Raw genomic sequence first — 15,221 nt, 5'->3', positions numbered from 1 at the left:
GCACAGCAACGACCATAACATGTGGTTCTGTTGTGAAAACTTCGTTGTTGGAGACAGGAATCGCTCACACGACTTTCCCGGTACCGTCAGAGTGGCCGCGCATTTTGCGCAAAGAGTTTAGTGACAGCGGCCATACCGGCTGCCCTCGATATTCCATTCGCCAAATGACCTCGAAAGAGCTCCGGCAGCGTCACCGAGGTCATTTGGAACGCGTTTGCGCAGACACGAGGCGGTCTCAATGTCTTTCTATCGCTGGCAACAGTACCCAGGGTCTCGGTCGAAGCGGGGACTGCTGGGGCGAAACGAGCATTCAACCGTATGTCCAATGGCATGCCTTCACGGTCGAGCACTTAACCGCAATGGCTGAAGCGCACGACACCCGAGGTGACGTAAGAGACGGTGTGATCCGGGTCCGAACAGTGGATAATTCGCTCAAACTACGTTGAATGGGATTAAAGTGACAGTTGTAGATCCAAGCACTGAAGCTAGGGTAACGAAGGGTTATCACCATTGACCTACGAAGAGGTATAAAAAAGGTATATATATATATATATATATATATATATATATATATATATATATATATATATATATATATATATACATATATACATATATACATATATATATATATATACATATATATATATGTATATATATACATATATATACATATATATATATACATATATATATATATATATATATATATATATATAATCATGCCCATAAATTTTGCTACGGCTTGCTTTGCTTTCTTCTAGGAGACGTCATGAAATTATTCACCCTAAATAACAAGCTGCATAAACGGCGTGAGGATGACACATTGACTTGCATTGACTGGTCTCGTTAGCATGCGTTGGCTGGTCTTGGATTGAACCTATTTTCTAATTGATTTCCAACACTTAAACTATGTGGCGTGAAAATAGTTACTGAAAGTTTTTTCCTTTAAATTTGCAGCTAATCCTTTTTGTCCCGAACTTGATCGGTGCAGATCATTCATACAAAGAAACATCTTCCCACCTCTAATCATAAATACTTACATAAAAGGTTGCATGGATGCTAAATATTCAGATGCGGGCTATATGTGAACAACTGGCGGTTCATGGGGTCCATAAGGCTAGAAAAATACTTGGTGTTGCCCAGTTTTGGAAAGCAGACGGTAGAAATTAAAAAGAAGCCCGCAAATCTTCAGCAAGGTTTTTACCTTTTTCTGGCTTCAAGAATCAAATTGGTATTTTTTTGCTGTTGAATATGTCCTCCATTTGAAAGACAAGCTTCCCAAATGTTCTGTCTCTACTGTCATTTGCAAATGTCGTTTTCCTTTGTGTAGAACATCTTACGTGGATACACCTTGCCTAGTTTGCACTGCAGAGTACAGAAGCATTTGGGAAGGTCTGACCGTACCGGCGGCAGTCTTTCTATCCTAGGCCTTTCGCCCATCGGAGACCATTCATTCGGGTAGTATTTTTCACACGGCGTCTAAAACATGTTTTGTTGCGTGAATTTGCATTTTTCAAGCCATCCTGTTTGCGCGTGAGTGCGTAATCAAAAGAGGGATACTCGCTGTGAAATGGTATATATTCGCAGGCAAACTGAACAGCTCAGGTAAACCGGGCGAGTCACTGGCAACCCAACCATATCGGTCCTCTGATAAAACGCGCCCGTTCATCAATCGAAATCAACGCTTTACTTGCTTGCGTCGCAGATGTTATCATTCAGCCATACTCCGGCCGCTTATCATACGGGTTTAGTTTAGCGCGACACACAGTGTCACTCTTTGTCGAGCACACTTTGGGTAAAGTCGTTTCAGATCTAGCGGTATAAGACATGTGTGGTGTCAACTATGACCATTGCCACGTCTAGCAACGTCTGTTAAACGTGCTTTTGTTTCATTGTACCTTTGTGCCCCTGTGTCCTGATGATACGTAAAGTATCGAAATTTTGATTTACGTAAATGACCCGGACTGTTTTTCCTGTCATAATGTTTTAACTGCTTCTCGTATATATATACATCCAATGCTAGTATATACCAGCTATACTCACCTTGTACAATGGCATGTTAACCGCACGCAAACGTCCCAGATATTGTGAGAAATAATGTTGCGAATCGGTGTTTTCAAACTTGAAAGGATGGACCCGGTCCTTCAAAAATAATCGTGCCAAGCTGCCATTGGAGTTGAATTATAATCTGATTCAGACCAAAACCGAATCGATGTTGGAATCTGATTTGATTGCGTTCTGGTCAAGCGCAAGTCTGGTTATGACTGCCAGTTATACTGGCGAAACATCAATCAAGCTCTCTGATGCATTTTATCGGGAAGTTGAAATGTAAAAAAGTTTGCCACTTCGAAAAAATGTATATTACATATTTTTCACCAGTGTGCCGGATGTGCCTTGCGTCAGGCAGATCATTAGAAAGTGCATTGCTTGAACACGTCCATAAACACCTAGAGACAACTCTACACTGTCCTCAGAACGCATTCGTTGGCACCCTTTGCGCGACACCCCTACATTCCCTTTCTATGCACCCATTACCTAGGTACAGGTGAACGAGAGCGACTCTTGCTATCTACATTTATATTTTATCTTGATAGACTATGTCCTTGAGAGCATGACACGCTATCGCTGTCACACGCTGAGGAACAGTGATGCTTTCTACTGGCTGGCTCATCACAGTAATTCAGATAAAGCAAAGTTGCGTAAGAAGCGACAATGCAAGTCGCACGAACTGCGACTGAACACGGCACCTGTACATCACATGAAAGCCTTCCTGTGAGGTCACCTCTCTTCCAACCATACCTACAACGGTTGCGAATGAGGATCGTGAGATTCATGAAAACAGCAACTAGGATGGTCCCTCTAGCCAGATCCGTGACCGGGCTCGCTGAGGACCACACCGTTCGGGTCGTTCTGCCCGCCGGCGGAGCCGTGGCCGCGGACTCACAGCTGGAAGTCACGGCCGGGCCCGAACGGCGCCGGCCCGAGCGGCCGGCCCGAGTGCGCCGAGCGCTGCTGAGTACTCGGAGCAGCGGTCGGCCTCGCGCACCGCCGGCGGCATCAGCATGACCGGCTGCAGGTTCAGCGAGCGCCGCGAGCCGGCCAGCGAGGCCGCCTCCCACGGCAGCGAGGCGGCCGGTTCGGGCTGCGGCGGCGGCAGCACGCGCCGGTTGGCCAGCGCCAGCGCCAGCGCCGCCAGCACCAGAGCGTCGAGCGCGCCGATGGCGGCCAGCACTAGCGCCCAGCGCACGCCGCAGCCGCCAGGCCGGTACTTGTCGGCCGTGGGACCGCACACCTCCCGCAGCAGCGGCGCGTCCCAGCCGGCCGGGAACACGAGCACGGCCAGCAGCAGGCAGACGCCTGAGGGCGAGACAGCCTAGGTCACACAGTAGCCACCGGTCGGACATGCGAGGGTTCGGCAGATGACGTCGCACGTCCACCAACAGTCAGAAGCCTGAGGACAGGACGGGTCGAATCACACTGCTGCTACCAGACCGACGCCGGAGGGCATCACGTGTCATATCACACAGCTGTCAAAGGACAGACTTCTGTGGTTCGATCACCAGGTCACTGGTTGCCAGCAGATGGACGTCAGAGGTCAGGTCAGGTAACACGGCTACCTGCAGGCGAGCGCCTGAGGTCACCTCACGTCGCATGGCTGCCTACACACAGGCTGCGGAGATCAGTTTACATGGTCAACCCCACACGCATGGGACTAACCCGCGCCGGCCGTAGGGGGGGAGGAAAAGTTGACTTTCCCCTGCGGTTCCTTCGAGCGCAGGTCAGAAATGTACTCTCGCAGCTATACGAAGCTTCCAGTATCTGTTCTTCTATCAATTTGACATCCGTAATGCAACGTTGAAGTTTTGATCTACCAAGATTGGGGACCTAAGTGAGGTCAGAGGTCAAGCTATAAAAAAATCGATCACGCTTTTCTGTGGGTCATTTGCCTATATCCAAAGTTAGTATGGCAATAGAACGTGACAATACCTATCGTTTGCATATTTCAGATTTTTTCGGAAATTGCGAGATCATTGACCTGAATTCAGACCAATTGTTGCACATTTTTCGTAAATAACGAAATTTTGTACTATTTCTGTGCAGTTTTGGCGCTGTAAAGGAAGGAAAGAGTGCTCACATACATCCGCAACCATCATGTGACCACAGAGCACATGACCTTGGCCCAGGTCATGACCTATCTCTATGGGTACCCCCTGTAAAACGCACGCTGAGCTCAAAATAGGCAGTTTGTAGGTAGTTTTAGCCGCGGAATTCGAATACTCAGCTAACAACGCGTTGATATAAAAGCATGATGCATTTTGAGGTCAAAACAGATCATTCAAGGTTATATGGTATCATCTGAGGTAAATGGCCTATGTTACCAGTAGCGCAGAGGGCAGATAACACGAGTGCGGCGCGTGTGACCACCTCAATGTGGTGTTTATGAAGCTGATGACGTCTTATTCATGTACTAACGCACTTGTTCTCAGTTTGTCACGAACACATTGCCAATCGTCGAAGGGACTGTATATAAGGTAGGTAACGGCTTTTTGACCTGGAGTACCTGTAGATGCCCAAAAGACTATTTCTGACCACAAAAAGCATTGAATTGGCCAGATGCACCTGGTTAGAACTTAAAATTGTTTAGTTGGGTGGTTTATGAATTTGGTCTAAGGCGATCTCAGATAACCTCTAGGCCACCATAAAGTTATGTTTTTTTGTGTCTGAAATACTTTCGTCCCACAGTTGCACCTAACCAAGCAAACTTAGTCACAAGCACATTGTTAAGAAAACTATCGTTCTTGTAGTCCACTGGTGAACCAATTTTGAACGGTGAACCTGACCTGATCCAAGTGGGGGTACAGAAATGGTCCCAATGAACTCCCTCCGGTCTTAGCGCTTATCTCCCTGCTGTCAATAATCGTCCAACGTGTTAACATAGGTTTTAACCGCATCCATCAGAACAACCATTTTTGACCTTGCGTGACCTCTAGTGACCTCACGTTTGACCTAAAGTCAAAATTTTTGGATGCATTCTTCATGATTCGGCAAGACTTTATAACGGCCTCTGTTTTTCTCATACGGCGTTTGGAAGTTGGAGATCACAGGGGGGTCAACTTCCCCCGGCCGCGCACGGTTGTCTCAGACCCCCTGCCGGGCGCGGGTTAATGGGGGCAGAGGTCAGATCACGACAGAAAACAACAGCGAGAGGTCGCCACTTCATCAGGGCGTGGAATGCCGCGTCGATTACTGTCGTCGCCTACGGTCACGGTCGACAGCCGCCATTGGCGGGTGCTGGCGGCTCGCGCGCGGGAGAATTTCTTAGGACGACGATACACGAAGCCGCGGCCAAAGAATGTGAAGATAGCTTGGGTTGTCACTGTGTGTGACGACCCTACAGTCAGGGGCTCATGGCAGGCATACTGATGACGCGATTGTGAGTGTGACCAGTTTTACTCGAGGGACGGTTCGGAAGTGTTGCAGGGTGCGCTCCCCACGGGGAGCGGTGTTTGTCCTCCGAATTCTCCGCGGAAAACATATGCTCACGCAAGTATGTGACAGGACCAGATGTGTTCCTTCCAGAGCAACGAGCAATAAGCTGATCTGGCAGGGTTTTTGTGAGGCCGATGAGCATTCACCGCAGGCCAGGGAATCATGTGTTCTGGCCTTCAGTTGATGCCGAATTCGAAACCAGAAAGCAGAAAGCAGCCGCCAAAAGGCTTGCCAGCATGGCCGGCGCGGCACTCACGACCAGTGCGTCGGGTTCGGCAAGGTCAGTCGTCCAAAATGCTTCTATGAAAGCATATAAAAACTGAGATGGTAATCCACACCCCGCAAACACATCAGCAGCGCAATGGCCGCCAAACAAACAAATGCAATTGTGTTGTTACCTTCTTCGAATGCAGGTGTTAAATGATGATGTAATTAACTTACCTGACAGCAACTGCATCCAGGCGCAGAGGCGAAACACTGTGTTTGCATGAAGGAAGCAGAACATGATGAAGCAGATGATGGTGAGCAGCGCAACCACCACGGCGAGTCCGACGAAGACGGTGGCGGCGCGGAATGCCGGCGAGATGTTTGTAGAGAGATCCGAGAGACGACCAGCACAGGTCAGAGCGGGGTCTCCCTGGAGACAGGCCACACACAGAGCTGATGTGTCGGTGGGCAGGTCTGAGAGACGACCAGCACAGGTCAGAGCGGGAGCTCCCTGGAGACAGACCACGCACAGATCTGATGTGTCGGTGGGCAGGTTTGAGAGACGACCAGCACAGGTCAGATCGAGATCTCCCTGGGGACGGACCATACACAGAGCTGATGTGTCGGTGGGCAGATCTGAGAGACGACCAGCACAGGTCAGAGCGGGGTCTCCCTGGAGACAGACCACCCATCGTGCTAATAAGGGTTATTGTTATAGCGTTGCGAGAGGCACCCAATGTATTTCATGACTGGCATGGTTGATAACTTTTACTGATGCCATCCAACTCATAAAATGCAGTGACAAAGACCAAAAACGTCGAAGATATCTGGAAGATAAGTATTGCGTATGGAAGCAAAATTAGTGCGACAGCAGCTAGTTTTAGGCAACCTCGCATTAAGGTATTGAGCGTTCAAAGGTGACAAAAGCAATGCCCAAAATTGGGTTAACACTCTTGCCAGCCCGTGAGCCAAACATTGTATTTCAGCTGGTAGTGGCGCGACACATTCAGTGTACGTTGGCACGTTGCATCGAAATCCAAAAATTCAGCTGGCTGCTATGGGGGTTGAAGGGCCGGCCAATACAGATTCGATGCTTCACAGCGTGTGCAATCTGCGGAGTCCAGATTAGGTGATACATCATTGCAGTGCTTGTCCTCGTGATCAGGGTATCAGAGATATTTAGGTCACGTTTCAGCGCGGTGGAAGATGGCTCTGAAGTGAGACCCGAGCATTGGGTTACTGTAGACAGGGGAGCCTATAGAAATGATACGGCCTGTGGATGAATATGCAAGGACATTGGCTAACGCCATATGGACAGGGGTGTCACTTTCTAAAATCGGTTGGGGGGGCCGAAAAGGTTGAACTAAAAACCCGGTTTCTTTCCGGGTTGCTGCCCCTTCGATTTGCACCTTCGATTCAAAAATAAAAAATTGAATATTTTGTAGGTTCAAAGCTGCTGTATAAAAGGAGGAAAGGAAGAAAACCCCACAATTTGAAGTTAATATGATCTGCCTCTTTATGAAAAGCTTAGAATGGGATATAATCAAGAGAAAGAAACAGCCGAGTAAATCTAAGGCCAGGATCACTGATGACTCCCGCTGCCACTGGTCGTGTGACATTACTACGGCCACAATTATGCGACAAATACACTTGCCGCTGTTTGAGACAACATGCGATAACTTGTAGTTGAATAACCCTGTATTTCTCAAGCCTGCCACGTATCGCAAAATATTGTTCATTATCCCGGTACCGGCGATACTACATGCAAAACTTGTCAAACATTCGCAGGCTGGCTTAACACATGGGGGAGCTAGCATGACAAAAAACATTAGCTACCTGCAGGATACCATTTAGCTCAAAATTAGCATGATGCTGACAGCGATGCATTCAGGTGCCTATTACGTGGTATACCAACTATTAAGATAACGGCTCTATATTTGATTGGTCCAGTATTCCCTCTTTGTCCATACGCATTACGGGGACTCAGAGGAGTATTGGAGGGGGAGCTCAACTCAGCATTGGGTGGCGGGCTTAAGCCCCCTCCCCAAAAGTATAAAAAGTGACGTCACTGCATATGGAGCTTGACCGGGCATCATTTCAGAGATTTAATGCAAACATAATTTTGCAAGGCATCAAAAATGTCACTGAGCGAGAGTGAAAGCTATCGTAGCTGGTTAGCCGACTGAACGTGCGTTACATGGCTCGAGAGTGGCAAATACCTTGACCATGCCACTCACTGTTCTTTTCCGATTCAGCGAAGCACAACACTGTGATAGCCCACGAATTCTAGGAAGTGCTCTTTGACCCATGCTAAATCGACGATCCCGAGTGTCTGCAAAGTCGTCCATTTTTCCGGTGGTTGCATCGGACCACGCAAGAGCCACTCAACCTGACCAATCTGTGTCGTCACAAAGACGAGTTTGGCCTTGATGCCGAGTGAAACGTTCTTGCTGTCGCACGCGGGGATAATGCCTGTGATGGCCTCGGTGAGTCAGTGAAGCGGGCAGCTGCTCGTGGGCAGTCTTCAGCGCACAATTTCAGATCATTCCTGACACCTGTTGACCAGTCCAATTTCTGCAAAGGTAACCTGGCTGAGAAAAGAACTGCTTCTTCGTATCGGAGACCTATGTGTATACCATTGAAGGTTCTGTGAAGACGCCGTTTGTTAATGCTGTCAAACGTCTGCTGTTCGGCAGTGATCAGTGGTGCACAACAGATAAATACGTTTGTGGCGGTTTATTAAGGTAGATGCGAGCTTGAGTTGTGTGCTTTGAGTTGTCATACCAAGACGCAGTACACTAGTGAGTAGAAAATAATGGCATGCATGCTTTTCTTGCCAAAGGAACCATGGTACCAGAACCCATGGTCTCTACTTCTCATATGGTACTCATACCGGAAATCTAGCGGCCTCTGTACCATGCGTCACCTGTTAATTTGAACAATTTGTGGGATCAGTGCGGCATGTGTCGTCAATATTTGTTGTGCATTCTGTCTCAAAAACGAGAACAGGGAAACCGTCGCCAAAGTGATGTCTCAGATGGTTGTAAGCTTTAAAATAAAATAGCATGATGTTTGACAGGACACTCCCGCTGCTGAACCGGAAATGGGTCTGATTCTGCTATTTTGTAATGCATGCTTCCATAGAAGAAACGTGCAGTGCTTTATGGTTTTGTGTTCTGACAATTTCTATTCAGTCCTTTTGCATGCCGACTGTGCATGGAATGCAACTGAATGTTCGTAAATTCTGCACATGCGTTCATCAAGAGCATAAAACGTTGACAAGACTCAGACCGATGCCTCAGAGTGTTGTCCAACGGAAGATGCAAAAACGGGAGCGGGAAAAGGCAGGTTCTGCGTGGCCGTGCCCTCACGGAAAGTGTTAAGTTAAAGGTTCAGGATACAATATATCATATATTAGTCGTTTTTGTGTTAGATTACGGTGCAAAACTTTAGGAAAAGGAAAGGTTTGCAGCGCACATATTCTAACGACACAGCTTGACCAGCGATTTTCGGCTAGAAATGTCCTGCGAGCATTCAAAAACGTCTTTGCGTATAGCGTACAGTTTTACAAAATCCGGTTGGCTAGCTACAAGTAAAATGATGCTTATATTGGCAGAAATGATGTCAGCACTCTTCTTGCCGAAACTTTTCCTTCGACATGTATTCAAAACATTCAGTGGCGTGTCTGACGAAGACGCAAAGCTCAAATATCAACTCAAATTTTCTGACCGCCTGCCTATGAATGATGCTTCGAACTAAATGATATCAAAAGCTCGCTTTGCTCTACACAGCGCCGATGTAAACGATAATGACGCAGCTAACATCAAACACCCCGGACCGATCGATACGTGCTGATTGCCAGGCCTGGTGTTCTCCTAGAGTTCGGGTTAACTAAAGGCATGTACTGAACGAATGGCTAGGAAGAGTTTCGTTCTGTATCAGAAATGTATTCTCAGTTTGGAGCATGTGGCTCCGCCGTTGAATGCCACTGAAATCGCATGAGCACAGTTGTTTTCACGTCACAGAGTTTACTAATACTAAAAGTTCATGGGAACATTTTAAAATTTTTAAACTTTTCATCAAGTCATATCGGCTATTGCCACTTCCAACAATGAAAGCTCTCATCTGACACACATCTGTAAAAGAAAGAAACTGAAAAATGCGGATTTTTATCGCTATGTATAGTGATATCCAAAAGTCACGTCAGCCAATACAAGCATAACATAGCTAAGTTTTGTAGGACTGATATAGACATGCAAGCAAATGCCACTTCGATAATGACAAATTTTCGCGTAAAAATGACCGTTCAGGGTGAAATCGAGTTGATAATTTGACAGATGAGCCCTGCTGGTTGCGGTCATATAAGATGCATTTGATTTGTTTACCCTGTCTGAACAGTATTCTGTACTCTATTTCGGTCTGCAAGCCTATGACTCCAAAATGGCATTGTCCCCAGAGAGTGGTTCCTTGGCCCGAACAAACTATGAAAGTGACAGATAAAATAAGACCCCTAGAATTTCACTCCCGTGCAAAACCAGACATCAGACTGCTTGTTTCACTGTGTTGTTGACGGCTGTACTTGAAATCGCTCTACGCAGTCATCTTGTTTGCCCCCAGCGGTGAAAACAGAGCACATAATGCAGGGCAGTTTCGCGTCCATCTCACTAGAAGTAGGCAATCATCAGATATAACAGGGCTTTCTTGTCATATCTATATACGTCAAGCACATCGAAATGAGGACGGCAGATAGCGAAAGGGAATTTTCCCAAGACCTCCAATTTCTCACTAGCATTATAGGTTAATTATCATGTTGAGATACGGTCGAGCTCAAATCGGGTCATCTGTATTTGTTCTGCTAATTTGTGCACATTCAGTCTCCGGATGGTCTCTGTCGGTTTGGTCTGTTAGAGTGTGGGCGTGAGAGCCACAATGCTGTAATCGTAAGTGTGCACTGCTGTTGTATGACCGAAGTCAGCCAGCCGCCCAGCCAGTCCCATTCGAATGCCAGCGTAGGCCAGTGACCAATAATCACACTTCGTGGCAAAATGTCGCACGCTGGTGAGAAAGCGACACTGGCAAGTCCAAAGGCCAATGAAAACAAAACAAGAACGCGTACATACAAATCTTGAGGTAACTGCCAACTTTAGATAGTAACTGACTTTGTAGTAACTTTTGGAATCAACAAATCATGGACAGGTAACAACTCTTCTGTTTTTGTGTTTTGTTTTTTTTTGTTTAACCAAATCGATATCTTACCCAACTCGCCTGACTGCAAACTTGGAGAAAAAGGTCAGCCTTCATCATTGACTTATTCAGTGACGTTTAATAGTCATCTTGAGATCAATTAGTGCAATCTGTATCCGAAAAGTTAACCCAACAAAAACGCAAGCAATCCAGAACGCGTCGTTAGTGAATGCCCTGCTCAAATACGGTTTGGCCCGATCTTGCTCACTCAAAACGTACCTTGATCATTGACCTCACGTTACCAGGATCCCTAAAGATCAGAGTACTTATGCAATTTATGTAGGATAAGGTTCTAAAGTATCAGGCCCGGCGCGGCTGTACCGCAGAATTGTGCAGCACATAAAACCCTCCACATTCCTGCCTGGCTGAAGGGAGGAGGCAACATTATCCGTTGAACTGAGCTGCACGAGTAGAGGTGGGTTTAGGACGCACGCAGCAGGCTACGCTTAGCAGGCGCTCTGAACTAAAAATGCATGCACGCAAACCATTCGGAATGTTTCTTATTCTTACGGAATCAGGGGATGGTCGGAGCCGTTCAGCAGCTATTCAAAAGTTGTGACGTGTCCGGATGTTTACCCACCACCATGAGTGTGAAGGATACTAGTGGAACTGAATCAACTGCAAGTTTGTATGCTTAGTCATGTTCATAGTGTATGACAGGGCTTGCCTTACGTCACCTTTTACATGCGACCGGGCATGCCCCAATCATAGGAGAGTTGTCACAGAGTATATTCATAATTATGTTTACGCTGGTGTTCACAAAGCAGTGATGATGCTGCTGAAGTTTTTCAGTCTATGATGACAAATTTGGACATAATAAGCTTCCTGCAATGCTGCAGTGAGTCTACACGATAACCACCTTTATGGCAACACACCAGTTTCTTCACGGATGTGTTAATCCGCTTCTCACCATGCGGTATTTTGAGTGTAAGCGGCTTTCAAGCAAACTTAACTGATAATTTCAATCAAAGTACACTTGTCAAGATGTTGCGTGCCATGCTTGGGAATTTCGACCGGGATGGTGCAGTGGACAAGCAGTACGGAACCACGAAACACGCACGAACGACAGACATGATATCATGCTTGACAGAATCGTGTTTGAAAGAATCTGGTTGCAAGATCATCATCAACAAAGACCCAACCCACGAAATGCCTTGCTGAGTTTGCTTGTCTGATATATCTATCTTCACGGTGGCTTTTTTGTTCTCTGATTATGCCCAAGATTACAGCGTACCTAAAGTACATTACCAATTAGCATCATCACGTGCCATTTCGCTTTTACCTGCTAAACGAGTCCAGAGATGAAGCAAGTCACCAGCGAAACTGACGTGATGTAATGGCGTATGTCCGCCATGGAATGCTCGCTGGGCTTGGCGAGCTATTACATGCCACGGCGGAACCGTGCTGACCTTGTAACAATTCCCTCACAGAGGGGGACAGCCCGTCGGGGCGCGGCCTGACCGGTGTGGGAGTGTCAGGGGACGGAACGGTGGCATGCCAGGGACGGAACGACGGCATGTCAGGGACGGAACAATGGCATTCAGGGACGGAACGGTGGCTTGTCTGGGGATGGAACGATGACATGTCAGGGACGGAACGGTGGCATGTCAGAGGACGGAACGATGGCTTGTCGGGGGATGAAACGATGGCATGTCAGGAACGAAACGGTGACATGCCAGGGGACGGAACGGTGGCATTTCAGGGACGGAGCGGTGGCATGTCTGGGATGGAACGGTGGCACATCTAGACACGGGACGGTGGCATGTCTTGGACGGAACGAGAGTATGTCAGGGGACGGAACGGCGGCATATCAGAGGACGGAGCGGTGGCATGCCATGGGACGGAACGGCGGGAGTGTCGGGGAGCGGTACGTTGGCATGTCAGGCAACGGAACGGCGAGTGTGTCAGGGTACATCAGTGGTGTCAGCGAACGGAACTAGAGGAACATCGTGGCATGAACACTGAGAGGCAGGGCGCCGGACCGTCCGAGGACGGCAGGGAGGCAGGCGTCGCGCTTGAGCCGGCGCCTCAGCGGACATCAACACTGGGCCGCGCGTGAAGTGATATAGCGGCGTACAGGTCACGATCGCCGGGCCGCTCCGCGCAGGTCAAGGCCGCTTGACAACGTCTCACACCCACCTGTAGCGAAGCGGTGTGGGCGCAGTGCCGCCAGAGGCCGAAGTAGCCGGATCCGGGCGAGTCAGCCGTGTCGCCCACCCACTGCGGCTGCACGAACACGGCCACGCTAATGATGGCGTAGCAGACGGCGAACACGCCCCACAGCACGCCGATCGCCCTGCTGTAGCGCACGTAGTTGACGGTGTAGTACTCGCGCGACTCGATGTACTGAACGCGAGCGCCGGCCATGGCGGCGCGGCTTGCTCGCTGCGCCGGCCAGGCCCATCTGAGCCCGACCCGGCGCTGGTGAAAGGGTCGGCACTCGCCGCGGCCCCCACCGTCAAGCCGGCTTTCCTTGGAGCCGCCAGGAGAGCGGGCCCGCGCCCGCCGAGGTCCCTCGCTAATCGGGCATACCTGTCGGTGAGGGTTCGATTATCTGGCACGGGGAGATGGTGTGAGTTAAACGTCAAGTGGTCAGGGACGGCGCAACAGGGGAGTGGGGGGGGGGGGGGGGGGGGCGGGAGGGCAGAGAACTGATTTCCCCTTCCCGTCGAGTTTAGGTAGATCCGTTTCAGCCATGCCAAAAGTTGGATTTGATGGTTACACATCTGAAATTACCATTCATTTCGAGTAGCTCTCTATCACTGCAATAAGGGTAACTGATTGAGTGAAGGAGATCCTTTTCTAGATCATGGGACCAAATTTTCTGGATAAGGATGTCCATTCATGAGTACGGTAGCCCTACCCTGATCGGCAACGCTTATGAAAGAACGTTCGTTACAAAACGTGCGCTCCTGTGGTTCAGCCTCATTTTTTGTGAGAACCTGGAAATCTTACTGTTCTAACTGAGAAAACCTTATGTGTTTGAACTGCAACGGTGTCTCTTCGCAGCATTGTAGCACACCATAGATGATAAGATTTAGCCATCAGGGAGAGGCCGATTTTTGGCGCTCAGTGTTCAGCAGAAGTTAGTCATCACTCCTTGTGTTTATCACCGGCCAGATCAGTTCTGGATCGCACTTCAATCCGTTCCCTTGTTCATGATCGATTAATGCGATGAGAGACTTTTCAGACTATTAAAAAAGTGAAGCTTAATTGAATGCCTTCACAATGAAATGATTGCTCTTCAATTGCATCAACATTAAATAGTTAAGCCTAAGTGAATTGTACAAAATGAAGATATTTATAGGTGTTTGTTACTTCAGTCCATGCCTTAGGTCACATATCTTTAGGATAATAGCAGACTTGATTGCGTTGTGAGTAGGTCAATGGTGTTGAATGCCGGCGGATCCATTACTGTTCGCATCGGTCTCATGTGGAGCAAGGTAGGCTTTGCGGATTGTTTAACTTAAGGGTCATTTATTGTGGGCAAAGTTTAGGTGTGCGCACTGCATGCCTATGAACTGCGATTCGTTGCATTAGCTACGCTGTTACGTTACTTCAGCCTTAATATAACAATGTTGGCGCGCGAACGATGACTGTGTATAAGTAGCACAAGAGCAGAACCAGAACCAGAGATATCCCCTAAATCCTGAACTTTATACACTACAGTGAAGTATGAGGGAAGTGCACTTTAACTGATTGTTTTGAGGAGTACAGGTGCGAAAAGAGCTGCACGGTGCAGGCCATGCGTTCCGAGCCGGGAAGGGGATTTTCCCCAAGGAGGGTATTAAGATGTATCCAGTAACCTCTAAGTCAAGAAAGACGGCCGCCCAGGCAACGCCAACAGGTCGGCACTAACTGCAGAGTGATGTTGCCATTTGCAAAGCTGTGCACCATGTACAGAAAGCTTAAGTCATCTGGCAAGATAGTTAAGCCCTGCGGTGATATTCCCCAGCTTTGAGTTTTCACTCCGGAGCAAGATGTCGAGTTTCATTGTGTTAATGAATTTGTGCCACCCGATTGTGTCGCTGTAGAAAATTACTTCAGGCATATATCAGGCGCTTATATGATGCGGTTCACAAAGTATTTTTCACGCGAACATCAGTACACAGAAACTGACAATCGCACAGTTTCTGACTATCGCATCGTAGGTTGTGCTACAGAAGCGTTTTTGTTCCGTCGCCATGTACGTTTCGCCTTGTTACGTCTTTGAATTCGGTGCCAAGTGTCCAAATTATGAAGTGCTGCAGATGTTAACACGCGGTCGGGTGGGGAGT

General features: G+C 48.1%; 1 protein-coding gene across 1 annotated transcript; it reads right to left on the bottom strand.

The window, feature by feature from the left end:
- Window positions 1-2,563: 2,563 nt before the first annotated feature.
- On the bottom strand, window positions 2,564-13,348 carry LOC119112232 (LHFPL tetraspan subfamily member 3 protein). Its single transcript, XM_037236327.1, has 3 exons — window positions 13,084-13,348; window positions 5,935-6,130; window positions 2,564-3,360 (listed from the first exon to the last, which is right to left on the bottom strand). Exons 1-3 carry the CDS (start codon window positions 13,309-13,311, stop codon window positions 2,957-2,959), a joined length of 828 nt encoding a protein of 275 aa, XP_037092222.1. The 5' UTR covers window positions 13,312-13,348; the 3' UTR covers window positions 2,564-2,956.
- Between the last annotated feature and the right edge of the window lie 1,873 nt (window positions 13,349-15,221).

The sequence above is a fragment of the Pollicipes pollicipes genome, unplaced genomic scaffold, assembly GCF_011947565.3.
Source record: "Pollicipes pollicipes isolate AB1234 unplaced genomic scaffold, Ppol_2.1 Scaffold_7261;HRSCAF=8764_pilon_pilon_pilon, whole genome shotgun sequence".
NCBI lineage: Eukaryota > Metazoa > Arthropoda > Thecostraca > Pollicipedomorpha > Pollicipedidae > Pollicipes > Pollicipes pollicipes.
The sequence above is the reverse complement of the archived record's forward strand: the minus strand, read 5'-3'. Positions and strand labels throughout refer to the sequence as shown.